We start from the raw sequence: 18,845 nt of genomic DNA, 5'->3' as shown, positions 1-18,845 counted from the left end.
CAAAACTAACGAAAAAGACTAACTTGAAACTTAAAATAAACATAAGGGACCAAATTGATACTTTTTAAACGTAATGGACCAAATTAAAACTTAAAATAAACGTAAGGGACTAAATGTGTAGTTAAGTCTATAATTTATCTTCATTTTAGGTATAATATAACCTATAGACTTTGAGATAGTAAAAAAAAAAATTATTTTTTAGAGTGTTTTGATTAGCTAAAAACACTTAGAATGTGGGTGGATGACCCGCCAACAACAAAAATGCACTTACTATTATTAAACGTATATGATAGTTTTGTAAAACTTGAGAGGTAGCTTCCCTATAAATAAGAGGGTAGAATGTGGTTTCAATGTACAATTACAATGTACAACAGAGTACTTGCATGCACTTGTGGTCGAGTGATCCCTCGTTTTATTATTGAGATGAACGATTCCCAATGTGAGTATCCGTATAATAGTTAATTACTAGTTTTTTAATTGGGTTTTATCTTATTGGTTTTGCCTCTCTGGTATGCTTGGTACGTCTGTTTCTATGAATTTTATAGGAATTTAGGGAACCAGTTTGCAAAAATGCTGCGAACTGGTGCGCAGTTCTCTATGCACTTGAGTCAATATTGTAACTATGATCGCAACACATAAATTTATAGTATGAAGAAAAAATTTAGACACAATAAGGTAAAGAACTAATTTTATAGCAACAAAAACAACACCCGAGATTTTGAAACAAAACTAAAATAGTTAAACAACCAAAGTTTTGGAGTGAAGGAAGTGTTATATAAGAAGTTACTAACCTGTTAATTTCAAATTTACTTATTTTGTAGTAACTGTCCCGTGTGTTTCAAGTTTCAAATTGTGAGAGACTAAATATGCCATTTTTTTTGGACAAACTAAATATGCCATTTTATTGTCAATACATTTTGTAAAGTTAGGCAGTAGTATATATTGAAGTCTCCATCATTAATCTGATTCATGTGGCCACCAAGGACACTTATAACTCAACAGCAAAGGCGTTTTCTTTTTGTCTTCGCCCACCTAGTTCCCAGGTGAAAGGGTCGAGCATTAGATAATTCAGAGTTTAGACGAAAGAGAAATAAAGATGGACCAATGCTTATTCTAGTCATGATTCGAACTCAGGTTTTCCTAAACGAATCAGCCTTAACTGAAAATAACTTTACTGTTGTCAAGCACCTCTCAAATGCTATCTTACACTCCACTCAACCTTACAAAACCGACTTGTAAGGTGAAAATTTCCCCCCACTTATAAATATATTTCGAAGTCATCTTACGACAAATGTGGAACTCTTAACACATAAACAATGAACAAGGCAACATAATTTTCAATGTAGTAATTGAATCTGAACTCTTGACTAAATCAATTCTGGATGGAGCATTCATTCTAAATTAATTCTGAATTGAAGATACATAAAGTCATTACTAATATGACATACTGTGTGTCTTTCAAAAGATCTTGCACACACAAAGAGCCACATGAATGTCTTCCATTACAACAGAGTTTAATTTTCTCACAAATTATATACATTAACAAACATTTTAGTATTTACCATATATCCATTGACCTCAAAATGCTATCTTAGAGTCCTTAGTGTGCTATCTGCCAGATACTTCTGTAATACTGACTTTATTAATGCTTTCCTTTTCTTCGGGCAGCGGATTGATATTCTGCCTCAGGATGAATGCAGGTTCATTTGGAGGAGGAAGAGATGCAACCTCACCGTTAAGCATAGAAATCACGGCAGCCATAGTAGGCCTGTCTACAGCTGATTCTTGTACACATAAAAGTCCTATATGTATGCATCTCAAAATATTCGTATGATCATTATGATCATATATTTCTGGTTCTAGTAACAATAAAATATTGTCTTCCCTCCAATGAATCCAAACCTAAACGAAACGCAAAATCAAATTTCAGATATTTGTAAATTGTATAATCAAAACGAAAAAATAGCATGTTTTTGAGCCAGAAATGAACTGTTATGGCTTACAAATCCTAAGAGATTCAGAGCAAGCTCGTTGTCATAAAAGCTTGAGTTCCTTCTACCAATAATGATCTCTAGTATCAAAACACCAAAGCTAAAAACATCTGATTTCTCTGAAAAGAGACCTTCCATTGCATATTCGGGAGACATATAGCCACTGCATTATGATATGAAAATTTACTCACCAGGTATTTATGCTAGAGTGATGAGTGAGGAAAAACACACTTACTAGGTTCCGACAACCCTATTAGTATTTGCATGATCTTCTCTCCCTCCAAAGATTCTAGCCATACCAAAGTCAGATATTTTTGGATTCAGCGCCTCGTCTAACAAGATATTACTTACTTTCAAATCTCTATGTATAATTCTTAGTCTTGAATCTCTGTGAAGATACAACAATCCTCGAGCTATTCCTTCTATAATGCTATACCGTGTCCTCCAGTCGAGGAGTTTACTTTTTGATGGATCTAAAAATAATTGTGGCGTTAATACTATTTTGAACATAATATTAAAATATTAAGTGTAGTAATCATATTCACACCATTAGTATGACTCACTGGCTGTGAAAGTATGGAATTGTATATGAATTAGAGCAAAAGGGTACTTCAAAAAACTAACCAAATATAAGTGCATCCAAACTTTTGTTTGGCATGTACTCATACATCAACATCTTTTCATCACCGTCAACACAACAGCCAAGAAGTCTTACAAGATTACGGTGTTGAAGCTTACAAAGGACCGCAACTTCATTCATGAATTCTTCCAGCCCTTGGCCAGATGCTCTAGAAAGTCTTTTAACTGCTATTTCTTGACCATCTTGCAGTTTCCCCTGAAACAAAATAGTAAGGGAAAACAACTACTACACACAATGGTTTCAGATATTATTGTATTACTATTGACACTACCTTGTATACTGGACCAAAACCACCCTGTCCAAGTTTGTTGGACAAGTCAAAGTTATTTGTGGCGGTTGCAAGCTTTTCAAAATCAAATAGTAATAGCTCATCTATTGTGTCGCCACTTGTATGAACTTCTGATGTTCCACCTTTATAAAATAGTCGAAAAGCTTTGATGTCCGTTACCCTTTTTGATTTGATAGAGTGCCACAGTTTAGCTGGAGTGAAAAACATAATTTGATATTAGCTCCTGTACCAATAAAACTACATTTGAATCCATTAGTATGGTATACTACCTGTGTTTTTTGAAGTCCTTCTCCACATGATATAGGCACAAATGGAAATTGTGAGAGTTCCTATTATCGCTGAAATTGTAATGATGATTGTTTTGTTTCCTCTGCTATCTGTATAAAGGGAAATTTAAATTTTGAAACATAACAAAATCAATCAAAACAAAAGAGATAGAATAAAGTTAATAAACAATGTTTCAAATTATTTAACATACATAACATAGAGCATACCAAGATCTTCATGGGCTACGCGAAAATATAGATCAAGTCCTCCTGTTTGGAGATGTTCTATGTCAATTAAATTCCCCGTCCAAGACATACAGCCAATCCCAGCACCGTTAGAGTACGCAGTGCAAGAACAATTCTCCAAGCATAAGCTTCGGCATATATCTGGTGTAACAGCTGAGCCTTCGGCAAAATCTGGAACTTTAACTGCCTGCAATTTAAAAAACCCATCTTTCTTTGTAGTCGTGGTTTTGTTGATGACCCTTTCGCACTGCAAAGGCGTCCTCCTAACACAACCACCAGTCCAGTTGTTTCTGTTCCATTCTTGTATGTTTCTCGGTTCAAATCCTTTCAAACAACTGCATATTGGTATGCTCAATGAACTACAACTTGCAAATGCCCCACATATACCGTAAACATCACAATCTGATTTTCGGCTAGTCCATGTAACTTGCAATTCTTTCTTCTTATCATCCCACAATGTTTCATCTAAATTTCCTTGTGAATTCAGGTTATAGATTAAGAAATCCAAACCATCTGGGATTGTATAATATATAATAATATTCCCATTTCCATCATCTCCGCCTTCAAAACCCTTAAAATATGTAGCTGTCATAGTATCTATCCTTGTAAGGACCCGACCATTATAAGGACCACTGCGCCAGTATGGTTGATTTTCATTCCATATAAACACTTGAATTATATTTCGGTTCTCAACAAAACTAGCAGAGAAACTCCCAACAGATGGATCAGAAGGGCTTTTCCATGATCTTAGTATGATTTTCTCACCTGTTCTTTTGCTCATAGAAAGTTTCGTACCAGGAAGTAATGTATCCGAAGGATGCTGAATACTATTCCATAAGGTGTTACCAGTTGTGCTCTCCATAAGGACAAGGTTACCAAAGTCCAAAAACTGAGATGTGGTATTGGATGCTATGTTGGAAACATTCGATGACCATATGACTTGTTTCTGTCCGTTCAACACCACAAGATTACCATCTTCAGATATTTTGACAATCCCATTAGAATCATTCAATGGTTTGTTTCTGTTTGCCACCCAAACGTTTGTGGATCGAGACTTCCACCAAATTCCAACGTAGCGATTTGTAGAATTTTCAGGGCTAAAGAATCCCAAGGAATAGTTACCATCTTTGGAGAGTAGAGTATCAGGATCCTTGATGAATTGAGATGATGTGATAGTGTCTAAGGCAATACTAACTTGTAACAAATACAAAAACAGCATGAACAAAACAAAGAACAGCTTTGAACAGCAGCTGAAATCCATTACTGAGAATCTGAGATGAGTAGTATATGATCAACAGTTACACTATAATGCATTAACAGTCACTCTTTCTTATTCATAAAGATTAGACTTTCTCATTAAAGTCAACAGTCTCAATATAAGTTGTTTCAGACATTTCACTGCTTATTAAGGTTTCATTGACTATCGTTTTTATTTGATTAAATCAAGTTGGACTGTCTTTTTCATTTCTGTATTCAATCAAATTTGCCTGCGGCGGCGGTTGTCTCAAGTAATTGATAAATTAATAACAGGAGCTTTTGACAATCCCACTGGATAATGATACACGTAAGTATGATTATCCTATTATGAGTAAAACAAAAACACAGAATATTTGATCATAAGCCTTAACTGATTGTGACATTAGGTTCATTATTCATTGTATATTCCATACTAAAAATTAACTTTGAAAATGTTGTATTTGATTTTTATTCATAAGTTTCTGACTTATATGTATGAGCGCAACAGTCTGAAGTATGCGGTCCTGCAAGTTTGTTATTGTAAATTTGTGTTAAAGATTTGTCATATTACTGTTATTATTATTATTATACGGTACTAATTTTGAGAATATTAACTATTATCAACATGCATGTATCCACGGTTTTGAGATGAAAACCTGCAATAAGCAAGATGATCCGTCTAAAACTAGTGCTTGAATCATATTGACCTTCAGCAGGAGATTGTTCAGAATTTCTAACTTGTTCCCGAGAATTGAATTTTAAGCACTGGACAGTTAATTATCAATGTATTGCATGAGTAAATGCGTTCTTGATGAAGCATAACCTATCACATGTTTTAGATAACTTTGCATTCAACATTATCAGGCATGTTAACGAAAACTAACAACCCAGCTTTGTTATAATAATATGACAACAAATAGGCAACAAAATAAAAAGGATTAGACCTTTTGCATCTTCAATTACAGTAGAGTTTTCTTTTCTCACAAATCGTATCAATTAACAAAAATTCTAGTATTGAGCACATATCAATTGACTTCAAAATCCTTTCTAAGAGTTCTTAGTGTGCTATACTATCTGCCAGATATGTCCGTAATACTGACCCTATTGATAGATAGAACATTTTGATTTTCATCGGGCGACTTTGAATTCAACATATTCTGCCTCAAGATGAAAGCAGGCTGACTAGGAGGAGGAAGAAATGCAGCCTCGCTGATAAGCATAGAAATTACAGCAGCCATATTAGGCCTGTCTAAAGCAAGTTCTTGTACACACAACAGCCCTATATGTATGCATCTTGAAATATAATTATGATCACTGTGATCATATATTTCAGGATCTATTAAAGATAAAATACTTCCTTCACGCCAATGTATCCAGACCTAAATAAAAAACCAAAAAGTCAGACATTTGGAAATTGTATCTGCAAAAGGAAAAACTGCCTCATATAGAGTCCGAAATGAACCATTGAAGGCTTACAAATCCTAAAAGGCTTAGAGCATGCTCATTGTCATAAAAGCTTGAGTTTCTTCTCCCACTAACGATCTCAAGTATCAAAACACCAAAGCTAAAAACATCTGATTTCTCCGAAAATAGTCCTTGCATTGCATATTCAGGAGACATATAGCCACTGCGTTAAAATGTAAAATATTATTCTCCAAGTATTTACACTATAAGGACAAGGAAGGCACACTTACTAAGTTCCAACAACTCTAGTAGTGTTGGCTTGATCTTCTCTCCCTCCAAAGATTCTAGCCATACCAAAATCTGATATTTTTGGATTCAGCTCCTCATCTAACAATATATTACTTGCCTTCAAATCTCTATGTATAATTCTTAGTCTAGAATCCCTGTGAAGATATAGCAATCCTCGAGCTATTCCTTCTATGATGCTATATCGTGTCCTCCAATCTAGTAGTTTATTTTTCGATGAATCTAAAAAATAAGGGTGGCATTAATACTATTTTGAACATAATATTAAAAGATGAAGTTTTTTATTTGGTGAAATATTAAAAGATGAACTGAACATCAAAATCAGTATATTATCAAGCTTTCAAAAAGCTCGCTCGCTGTGAAGCAATTGCTTATTCTTTAAATATTTTGTACCAACTTAAAAAAAGGAAACTTGAAAGTATGGAATTGTATGAGAAAGTAGCAAAGGGAGCTTCGAAGAACTAACCAAAGATAAATGCATCCAAACTTTTGTTTGACATATACTCATACACCAACATCTTTTTATCGCCTTCAATACAGCAGCCAAGAAGTTTCACAAGATTGCGGTGTTGTAGCTTACAAAGAACAACTACTTCATTCATGAATTCTTCCAACCCTTGGCCAGATGCTCTAGAAAGTCTTTTAACTGCTATTTCTTGACCATCTTGCAGTTTCCCCTGAAATACAATAGTAAGCGAAAACAACTACTATAATCTATAGATAATGGATTCAGACATTAATGTATTTACAGTACCATGTATACTGGACCAAAACCACCCTGCCCAAGTTTGTTGGACCAGTCGAAGTTGTTTGTAGCGGTAGCAAGCTTTCCAAAGTCAAATAGTATTAGCTCTTGTAGTTTAACTTGGGATAGTCCTCCAATGACCTTGTCATTATTATTTTGTTCTGATATTCTACCTTTATTAAATAGTCGGAAACTTTTGTTCTTTTTCCTTGTTGATTTATCTGTAGTTAAAAACATAATTTGACCTTAGCTCGTATACCAATAAAAAATTAAAACTATATAACTATATTTGAATCCAGTAAGATTGTACATTACCTGAGTTTTTTGAAGTCCTTCTCCACATGATATATGCAAAAAGGACAATTATGAGAATTCCTATTATCACTGGGAGTGTAATGATGATAGTTTTGTTTCTCCCTCTATCTGTAAATAGGGAAAATTTAAATTTAAAATATAAGAAAGTCAATCGAAAACAAAGAGAAACAATCATGTTAAGGAACTATGTTTCAAATGCTTTAACAAACAAGTTGAGCTTACCAGGTTCTGCATCGGCTACACGAACATATAGATCAAGTCCTCCACTTTCGAGTTGTTTTATATCAAGTAGATTACTAGTCCAAGACATACAGCCAATCCCAGAATCATGAGCTTACGCAACGCAAGAGCAATTATGCAAGCATGAGCTTCGGCATATGTCTGGGGTAACAGAAACACCTTCTGCAAAATCTGGTACTTTAACCATCTGCAATTTCAAAAACCCGTCTTCCTTTGTACTCGTGGTTTTATTGTTGACCCTTTCACACTGCAAAGGTGTTCTCCTAACACATCCACCAGTCCAATTGTTTCTATTCCATTCTTGTACGGTCTTGGGTTCAAATTCTTTCAAACAGGTGCAGATTGGTGAACTCAGTGAACTACAGCTTGCATATACCCCACATATACCATAAATGTCACACTCCGATTCTCGGCTAGCCCATGTAACTTGCATTTCTTTCCTCGCATCGTCCCACAATGTTGATTCTATTTCTCCTTGTGATTTCAGGACATACATCACAAATGCCTCGCCATTTGGGATCGTATAATATAGATTTATATTCCCTTCTCCATCATTTCCGCTTTGAAAACCGTAAAAATGTGCATGTGTCTTAGTTGATATTCCTGTAAAGACTCCACCATTCCAGGGACCACTACGCCAGTACGGTCGAGTTTCATTCCAAATAAACACTTCAAGTATATTTCGGCGTTCAACAATACTAGAAGAGAAACTCCCAACAGATGGATCAAAAGGGCTTTTCCATGATTGTAGTCTAATTTTTTCACCTGTTCTTTTGTTGATAGAAAGTTTCGTACCAGGAAGTAATGTATCTGAAGGTTGCTGAATACTTTGCCATAAGATGTTTCCAGTTGTGCTCTCCAAGAGAACAAGATTACCGAACTCCGAAAACTGGGAAGTTGTATTGGATGCTATGTTGGAAACATTTGATGACCAAATGACTTGTTCCTGTCCATTTAATACCACAAGGTTTCCATTTTCAGATATTGTGACAATCCCATTAGATTCATTCAGTGGTCGGTTTCTGTTAGCCACCCATATGACTGTAGAACGAGACTTCCACCAAATTCCAACATAGCGTGAAATCTGGCACGCAGTGAACACAATGCTGCACAAGATGCTATAGCATACGTTGCAGCAAGACAGTCGCAGAACACAGGAAATAAATAAATAAATTGCAGAATAATAAATAAGACAGATAGTTGTTAACCCAGTTCAGTGCAACGTCACCTACTCTGGGGGATACCAATCCAGGAATGAATCCACTATAATAGCTCTAGTTCAAAGCCCTCGACCAACACCCGGTACTTGACTTATCACCTAGACACTACCCGTGCAATCCTACCTAAGAACCTCTTAGATAATGAGACCCCGTCCCAAATTCCCTCTAACAACACGTACCATGTTGCTGTCAATAATAATAATCAAGATGGAGACACTCTCCTAGAAACTAGACCACACTCTTGCTTAAAAGCTTTTGAGTGAATCACACACGCTAACTCCGTGCTTCAAAGCTTAGGAGTAGCTTACAATTAACAACCAAAACACAGTCCTAAACTTGCATCAAATTGACACAAGAAAGGCTGACAAAAGACACAAACTCTAAACCCTAAAAACTCACACTTTGTAAAGAACACGGTTTAGAATACATGAGTAGAATAGCTTGAGGCTTCACATATTTATAGTCTTCAATTGTCTTGATGGGCAAGCTAGGTCTTCAGACAAACACAGCTGTAGGAATTGTGGTCAACCCTAAATTATTTCCAGAAATATAATTCATGTTGTACCAAACAAAAAAAACGCTAAAAATATAATATAATTATATTTTTGTTTTAAATAACTTTCCTTCAGCCGACTTCAATAAAACTTGCTGAGCAAGGCTTGTTTTGCCCAGACGCACGTGCCTGAATATATAATTGAAGCAAATCTTGACTCAGATTTGAAATAAAAATTCTGCACGAAAAACAGAGCTTCAGTATGCTGTACTATAATGCTACAGCATCTCAGTCTAGCATCTGGCTGGTTGGCTTTTGCAAAATGTAGCCAATCAAAACACCAACAATCTCCCCCTTTGGCAAATTTTGGCTAAAACAACCTTAGGCCAGTTCATAGAGAGATACAGTCTAAGCTTTCCTTCGAGTCAACATAAGCACACAACTAGGAAAGAAAGTAGAACGATGCTAAGCTATTTAAACTTTCCTTCGAGTCAACATACGCACACAACTAGGAAAGAGAGTAAATAAATTCATCAGATGAATAGATAGCTAGCACGTAAGCATCAGAGGCATGCAACAGCGGAACATAACACATCTTAGCCTCAAAGTATAGATAGAGAGAAATAAACTCTCACATAGTGGATTCAAGATCGGAGAGATAAACTCCTTAATAATTAAGCAACGCCACAGAGAATAGGAAAAATAAATTCCTATATAAGCATGCATATCATAAGTAGTAGAAAAATAAATTCTACCTACTCCCCCTCAATATATGCATAAACTTCACTGCATAAATTCCTATATAAGCATGCATATCATAAGTAGTAGAAAAATAAATTCTACCTACTCCCCCTCAATATATGCATAAACTTCACTCCCCCTCAAAACTTGCATATCACATAGAACAGACATGCTATAAATAAATTCTACCTACTCCCCCTCAATATATGCATAAACTTCACTCCCCCTCAAAACTTGCATATCACATAGAACAGACATGCTATACTAGATGCTATAGCATTATGCATCACATCATGCACAACAGATATTACTCCCCCTTTTTAGCCATAAATTCTGACAAATAAAGTCAGTATCACACAGTAGGAGCAGAACTTCCACAGAGTTATCAGATCATAGAGAAACATAGAGTGCAGAGAGAATCAGAGCATAGGAACTCATAAAGTGCATATGACAGACCATCATGGCAAACAGAACCTGGAGTGTCGGAGCCAAAAGACATGGATTGTGCATGTTACAATCCAGAGAGCATCAGGGCGTAGCCCACAAAATTAAAATCCAAAAGGACATGCAAATAAAGCATAAGCAAGGCACATAGAAGGACTTGCGTCAGAGTCCTCCTCCTCTACCTTAGTATCACCACCTGCACTATCATCAAGAACACCAGGATTGACATTGGAAAACACCTTGAGGTCAACAATCATTTGCTTCCTAGGCAAAACATCAGTTGACTGATTGACAGATGATGCAGCACAGTCTGCAGCATGTGTACCCTCAGACAGTCATGCAGAACAATTTCATCAAGAATATAAGAACCAAAGGCAAAAGGTGATCTGGTCCCTACAACATATATAAACCGAGCCAAACCTGTAGCCACAGTATTGGAATGAGTAGTTGGAGCCCAGTTGCAGTTTTCATCAATCCAGCTGCATTAATCAAATCAACAAGCTTTTGGCATTGTAAAAAATCTTCACTTAAATTCCTTTCCACAACATGCCTTCTTTTTATCAAAAATTTCCACCTGTCAACATTTTCAAAAACGAGGAAAGGAAATGTTGTCAATGGGTACAGGGGATACATCTTGAGGGATCCTCTTTTTCTTCACAGACTTCTTTGAGGATGCTGCAGGCGATGCAGTAGCATGTTGGTCTTCCTCAAACTCTGAATCACTAGAGGAAATAGTCTTCCTCCTCAAGAGCTTCTTCTTTGGCTCAGAGGGCCTAGTAATCTTACTCCACTGTCTTTTAAGACCATAGATTTTCTTTTCCTTGGCAGTCTTGACAGGAACATTAGAAACAGCTACACCTTTACCAGCATTGCTCCTTAACTTCCTAGTACTAGGAGCAGGAGTCCTCTCTGTAAGAGTGAGATTGTCCACATCAATAACATTGGAATCTGCATTATTATCTTTCTTAGCAGATTCATCATGCACAGACAAAGTATTCAAACTCTCATCAGACTGAGAGATCACAGCAGTGTTACTATCAGAATACTTCCCTTTATCAGGGATAATAACATTATCTGGAGATTGAGGTACAATTATGTTCTCCAAATTTTCCTGTGCTGCAGATGTTGTAGCATCATGTGCAGCATCCTTCTCAGGAACACTCTTCTTTACATGTTCCAACATAAAGTCAATATCATCACCAATAGTAACATCTTCTTCTTTTCCATCTCCTTCCTTAGAATTTGTTAAATACAGCAGGGGAGAACACCACATAACTTCTACTAACAAACACTTTCTCACCACAAGAAACATCTTTATCATCAACAGACACAAAATTGTTACCAAATCTTCAGATGTTTCAACATTACCCATAATAGCGTGCATTACTAAATAAATTGAAAAGAAAACTGCACTCCACACTTGCAATAATTGCTATAACTCTTCAGATAGGCAAATCCCAAGTTTGCCTCGCAATTTTTCAAATTGGACCGCATCTAGAGCCTTGGTAAAAATATCAGCCAGTTGTTCTTCAGTGGCAATATGCTCAAGAGTTATAATACCTTCTTCAACAAGATCTCTGATAAAATGGTGCCTAATATCAATATGCTTTGAAATATTGATTGCACTAAGGTTATCACAGTACAATGCCATAGCATCTTGTACCACATTGTACTCCAACAACATTTGTTTCATCCATAATAGTTGGGAACAGCTACTACCAGCAGCTATGTACTCTGCTTCAGCTGTAGATAAAGATACACACTTTTGTTTCTTGCTGAACCAGGATATAAGATTGTTGCCTAAAAAGAAACAAGCTCCTGAGGTGCCTTTTCTATCATCTGCACAACCTGCCCAATCAGCATTACAATACCCCTCTAGCATAGACTTGTTCTTGTAGACCCACTTGGTACCAATCACATTAGTATTTTCTGGTCTAGGAACTAAGTCCCAAACTTCATTCTTCTTGAACTGATTTAGCTCTTCTTGCATAGCATTTATCCAAAACTCATCAGTGAGGGCTTCCATCACATTTCTGGGTTCAAACTTAGAAACAAAACAAGCATTAGAAACTAAGTCAAGTGTCCTTCTAGTAGTAATTCCTTGATTGGGATTACCAATAATCAGGTCTGTAGGATGATTCTTTTGAGTACGAGTAGAAGGTCCTTTCTTTGGAGTAGCAGAGATTTGTTCAGATGCAGTAACCTCTATATCATTCTTTGATTCATTAGTAGTTTCACAATCTACACCACCTGTTATAGATGTTGTAGCATCTTCTGTATCATCTTTCACAACTTCACTTGAAATACCATCTATTACTACATTTATAGATTCCATCATGGTTTTGGTTATGTAGTTATATACTCTGTAGGCTCTGCTATTTGTTGAGTATCCCAAGAATATGCCTTCATCACTTTTAGGATCCATTTTAGTTCTTGGTTCTCTATCAGACAAGATATAACATTTACTTCCAAACACATGAAAGTACTTAAGAGTAGGTTTTCTACCTTTCCACAATTCATACAGAGTAGATGTAGTTCCAGATCTCAAGGTGACACGATTATGAATATGACAAGCAGTGTTCATAGCTTCTGCCCAAAAACCAAGAGAGAGTTTCTTTGCATGTAACATTACTCTTGCAGACTCTTGTATAATTCTATTCTTTCTTTCTACTACACCATTTTGTTGTGGTGTAATGAGAGATGAAAATTCATGGATGATGCCTTCAGAGGCACAAAAGTCAGAGAATCTAGAGTTTTCAAACTCCTTTCCATGATCACTTCTGATCCTTAACACAACATTGTTTTTCTCTCTTTGAAGTAGAATACATAGATCTTTGAATACGTCAAAGGTCTCTGATTTCTTTCCAATAAAATTTATCCAGGTATATCTAGAGAAATCATTTACAACAACATAGGCATACCTTTTTCCTCCTAAGCTTTCAGTTTGCATAGGTTCCATCAAATCCATGTGTAGAAGCTCAAGAACTCTGGTAGTGGTAAGATGCTGCAGCTTTGGATGTGGCTTCTTGGTTTGTTTTCCAATTTGACATTCACCACAAATGCTTCCTTCTTCGATCTTGAGATTTGGCAAGCCCTTGATGGCTTCTTCAGGTATAGCTTTCTTCATGCTTCTTAGGTTGAGATGACCAAGTTTTTGGTGCCACAATTTTATTTCATCTTCTTTCGTGATTAAGCATGTAGACACATTTGCCTCTTCTTGGGGAACCCATAAGTAGCAGTTGTCTTTTGATCTGACGCCCCTCATCAAAATTTCACCCTCATCATTTGTAACCAAACATTCAGACTTGGTGAAGTTTACCTTCATCCCTTGGTCGCATAATTGACTGATGCTTATTAAATTTGCAGTCAATCCTTTTACTAACAACACATTGCTTAGTTTAGGCAAGCTATTACTGTTGAGCTCCCCTATACCAACAATTTCTCCTTTAGTACCATTACCACAAGTTACAAAACTAGTTGAGTAAGACTTTAAATCAACAAGAAATTTTCCAATTCCGGTCATGTGTCTTGAACAACCACTATCGAAATACCAGTCTTCCCTTGATGAAGCTCTAAGTGATGTGTGAGCAACCAGAGCAGTAATCTTCTTCTCAAGTTGAGTACCATCATTGGTCTTCACATTCTTACCTTTAGGTTTCCATTCTTGTTGAGTGGAGGCAGTTGTGGAAACTGGTTTAGGCTGATGATGCCTGTTAGGGTATCCAAACAATTTGTAACAAAAAGGTCTTATATGCCCTTTTCTACCACAGTAGTGACATATCCAAGAGTGATGTTTTCTTTTGTTCTTTGACAAGGGATGTTGCTTATGATGTTGTAGCATCTGTTGAGGCATCTTTTGCTTATGAGTTTCTTTTGGATGTATGTACGTGAGATATGAGCTGTAACCTTTGTGTTTGTTGACATTCTCATAACTAAGCCCAATATGTTTAGGCTTTAGAACATTTTTCTCTAAGATTTCTTCTAGTTGACCATCAGCTTTATGAAGTTTATCAAGATGATCATCATCCTTATACAACATGTCGGAGAATTTTCTCAAACGCCAAATGTCAGCATTTAATTTTTCAATGACTTCCTTAGCTTCATCAAGATCAAAGGATAGATAATTTACCTTCTTCTGGAGCTCATCCATCTTTGATATATTTTCAAATTTTTCTGCCTTCAATTGATTGATGGTTACCTTTTGTTTCTCAATGACTCTGCATATTTCTCCACTCTTGAGGCAGAGTTCTTTGTAAGAATCAGCAAGTTCTTCGTAGGTTACCTCTCCATCACAAGATTCTGTATCAGATGTAATAGTACCTGTTAAGACTGAGATATGTTTAGCAGTCACAGATGCTGTATCATCTTCTGAGTCATCATCATCAGACCAACTGACAGTTAGTCCTTTCTTCGTTCTTTTCTGATATGTTGGACATTCAGGTCTGATGTGACCATATCCCTCGCATTCATGACATTGAATATTCTTGTTTAAGCTTGACTTTTCATCACTCTTAGGTTTTCCTTGATTCACAATGTTGCGCATAGTGCCTGGAGCATCATTCTTAGAATTTGATCTGGGTCTTTTGTCCATTTGTTTTAGAACTTTGTTGAACTGTTTTCCCAGCAATTCCATAGCTTCAGAGATACTTTCATTAGATTCTTCATCCTCCTCCAGTTCTTCTTCATTATTTTTAGATGAGAAGGCAATGCTCTTATTTTTCTTTTCACTTCTTCCATTTGCAACACTTTCATAAGTTTGGAGTGATCCAACCAGTTCATCCAGTTTCATCTGAGATATGTTTTTGGCTTCTTCCATAGCTGTGACTTTCATATCAAATTTCTTTGGAAGAGATCTGAGCATTTTTCTTACTAACTTTTCTTCGGGAATTTTCTCCCCCAAAGAATCAAATTGATTATCATAATCTAGAATAGTCATATGAAAATCTTGGATTGTTTCCTCATCCTTCATACGTAAATTTTCAAACTGAGTAGTAAGGATCTGTAATTTAGACATCTTTACCTGAGGAGTACCTTCATGAACAGTTTCAAGAATCTTCCAAGCTTCCTTTGCTGAGACACATTTTTTGATCAGCTTGAAGATGTGTTTGTCTACCCCATTGTATAATGCATATAATGCTTTTGAGTTTCCCAAAGCAAGCTCATCTTCTTCTTTAGACCAGTCCTCCTCAGCTTTTAGTTCAAGTGTTGGCTTTCCATCTTTGTCCATGACCACAGGGGGGTCCCATCCTTTTAGAACAGCTTTCCAAGTTTTGCTATCCATAGATTTTAGGAAAGCAATCATGCGTGATTTCCAATAATCATAGTTGGAGACACCAACGAGAAGCGGTGGTCTGCTTACAAGCCCTCCTTCTTTGTCCATGTTGCCAGACATTCTCCCTGGAGCTCACCCTATAACCAGAAAGGGTGCCTGCTCTGATACCAATTGAAATCTGGCACGCAGTGAACACAATGCTGCACAAGATGCTATAGCATACGTTGCAGCAAGACAGTCGCAGAACACAGGAAATAAATAAATAAATTGCAGAATAATAAATAAGACAGATAGTTGTTAACCCAGTTCAGTGCAACGTCACCTACTCTGGGGGATACCAATCCAGGAATGAATCCACTATAATAGCTCTAGTTCAAAGCCCTCGACCAACACCCGGTACTTGACTTATCACCTAGACACTACCCGTGCAATCCTACCTAAGAACCTCTTAGATAATGAGACCCCGTCCCAAATTCCCTCTAACAACACGTACCATGTTGCTGTCAATAATAATAATCAAGATGGAGACACTCTCCTAGAAACTAGACCACACTCTTGCTTAAAAGCTTTTGAGTGAATCACACACGCTAACTCCGTGCTTCAAAGCTTAGGAGTAGCTTACAATTAACAACCAAAACACAGTCCTAAACTTGCATCAAATTGACACAAGAAAGGCTGACAAAAGACACAAACTCTAAACCCTAAAAACTCACACTTTGTAAAGAACACGGTTTAGAATACATGAGTAGAATAGCTTGAGGCTTCACATATTTATAGTCTTCAATTGTCTTGATGGGCAAGCTAGGTCTTCAGACAAACACAGCTGTAGGAATTGTGGCCAACCCTAAATTATTTCCAGAAATATAATTCATGTTGTACCAAACAAAAAAAACGCTAAAAATATAATATAATTATATTTTTGTTTTAAATAACTTTCCTTCAGCCGACTTCAATAAAACTTGCTGAGCAAGGCTCGTTTTGCCCAGACGCACGTGCCTGAATATATAATTGAAGCAAATCTTGACTCAGATTTGAAATAAAAATTCTGCACGAAAAACAGAGCTTCAGTATGCTGTACTATAATGCTACAGCATCTCAGTCTAGCATCTGGCTGGTTGGCTTTTGCAAAATGTAGCCAATCAAAACACCAACATAGCGGTTTGTAGAATTTTTAGGGCTAAAGAATCCAAAGGTGAAGTTACCATCTTTGGAAATTAGAGTTTCAGGGTCCTTGATGAATTGGGATGATGTTATGGTGTCTATGGCAATACTAATGTGTAACAAATAGCTAAACAGAATGAACGAAACAGAAAACAGATTTGAACAGCAGCTGAGATTCATTATATGATTAAAAGCAAGACTATGATACATAAAGATTTGAGACTTCCTTCTTAAAGTCAACAGTCTCTAAAATCATAAGTAATGCATGATTATGAAGATCTCTATCATTTTAAAAATAAAAGTTGTTTGAGACATTTCACTATTTCATAAGGTTATCACTTTTCTTTTTATCCTTGACTGTCTTTTTTATTTCATTAAATCAACTTGTATCCTCTTAAATATATGAAATAATTTCATTATTCAAATTTGACTTAAGTCAGGCACCTGCATAATTAATCAAATAATATCAGTTGTCTAATGTTTTTAAAAAGTATAACTTTGAATCTTTCTTTCTTTTTATTCAAATACAACCTCATCTAGTTTAATATAAAATAGTTTATCTGTATCTTCATAAATAGTCAATGATTCTATAAACTATAAAAGTCACTGAATATTTACCAAAGATGGAGACTAGGGTGCACCACTCTAGATGTCGTGTACCATGCACCACCTGTTCAACTTGCTATAGCAAGTTATAAGATATTTTATTATTTGCAAATCCACTTCTTTAAGGAAGAACAATAAACAGACTATGGTGTTGACATCTCTTAAAAAGATTATGCCGTGGCGCCCTTTCCTCTGAGACGTGATAGACCCTCTTCCGTTCCTGTCAATTGCATTATATAAGTCTTTCAGAAAAATCACAACACAACAATATCAATACACATCCGTGACTTAGGTCGCGGAATATACCAGTCACATAAAACATCAACAAAACGCAAACCCTAGCCTAATTAATCTTAAATTCATACCAATCAACAACAACACGAAATTAAAAGCTTAATTGCATAATTAACAACATGCAAAACACCAATCCGTGACTTATGTCACGGATTTGCACAATACTCATAAAAAAAACTCGAAAAAACGTAAATTCAACCGAACAAATTAACTAACCTGCCATTGTATGATGTTGGATGATGTTTGCGAGTATAATCCGAGCACAATGGTGAAGAAATGAGTGGATTTTGAGTTGTTTTCGATTTTTGGGGTTTTTGGACGATTTTTAGAGTAAAATTTGTGTTTTTGAAACTAACAGAATGAGGGAAGAAGGTGAGGCGCGTTGCTTATATACGTTGTACCGGCCGTGACTTAAGTCGCGGAAGTTTTAAAAATGTCTGACCGTGACTTAGGTACCGGATGTAGAAATGCTAAAAATTGGTGGTAGGGTGCCGTTTGTGGTGTTAATCTGTGGTCCTTTGCAGTTCTGAATATTTTTACGCATGCGTAACTTGAGTATCGGGCATTATTCTGTGACCTAAGTAACGGTCAGGGGTAGTATGGTAATTTCACAGGGTGCGACCCAGAATCAGTAGGGTGGCAAAAGTAAATCCCTAAAAAAATAGGCAATCAAGGAAAATACATCATGCATGCGTCTATTGTATTAATAAAAATCTATTCTTATCCCACAGACCATATCAATTACAATTTTCTTAACATAGGCCAAATATCCATTAAAATCAAAAACATTTCTTAGAGCCCTTAGTGTGCTATCTGCCATAGATATCTGTAATACTGATATTATTGATGGATGGAACTACCACTTTGACATTCTTCAGGCCCATTTGGATTCAACATATTCTTCATCAGGATAAATGCAGGCTTACTAGAAGGAGG

At 36.2% G+C, this 18,845-nt stretch overlaps 1 protein-coding gene across 1 annotated transcript; it reads right to left on the bottom strand.

Annotated features, from left to right (window-relative positions):
- Window positions 1–1,363: 1,363 nt before the first annotated feature.
- Window positions 1,364–18,674, bottom strand: LOC123892367 (G-type lectin S-receptor-like serine/threonine-protein kinase At1g11300). Its single transcript, XM_045942154.1, has 16 exons — window positions 18,126–18,674; window positions 17,628–17,835; window positions 7,661–8,624; window positions 7,439–7,546; window positions 7,133–7,344; window positions 6,845–7,055; window positions 6,363–6,600; window positions 6,145–6,295; window positions 5,740–6,047; window positions 3,415–4,718; window positions 3,190–3,297; window positions 2,903–3,111; window positions 2,616–2,826; window positions 2,227–2,464; window positions 2,004–2,154; window positions 1,364–1,902 (listed from the first exon to the last, which is right to left on the bottom strand). Exons 3-16 carry the CDS (start codon window positions 7,746–7,748, stop codon window positions 1,609–1,611), a joined length of 3,831 nt encoding a protein of 1,276 aa, XP_045798110.1. The 5' UTR covers window positions 7,749–8,624; window positions 17,628–17,835; window positions 18,126–18,674; the 3' UTR covers window positions 1,364–1,608.
- Between the last annotated feature and the right edge of the window lie 171 nt (window positions 18,675–18,845).

The sequence above is a fragment of the Trifolium pratense genome, linkage group LG6 (assembly GCF_020283565.1).
Source record: "Trifolium pratense cultivar HEN17-A07 linkage group LG6, ARS_RC_1.1, whole genome shotgun sequence".
In the NCBI taxonomy this organism is placed as follows: domain Eukaryota; kingdom Viridiplantae; phylum Streptophyta; class Magnoliopsida; order Fabales; family Fabaceae; genus Trifolium; species Trifolium pratense.
This window is presented reverse-complemented; position numbering and strand designations above follow the sequence as displayed.

What these genes read in the sequence shown, in the direction of transcription:
- LOC123892367 (XM_045942154.1), bottom strand. Translation starts at nt 7,748, where the DNA reads ATGTCTTGGACTAGTAATCTACTTGATATAAAACAACTCGAAAGTGGA. An exon ending in TGTAGCCGATGCAGAACCTG is followed by an intron (nt 7,547 to 7,660) that starts GTAAGCTCAACT and finishes CCCTATTTACAG; the next exon opens with ATAGAGGGAGAAACAAAACT. An exon ending in AAGGACTTCAAAAAACACAG is followed by an intron (nt 3,112 to 3,189) that starts GTAGTATACCAT and finishes TTTTCACTCCAG; the next exon opens with CTAAACTGTGGCACTCTATC.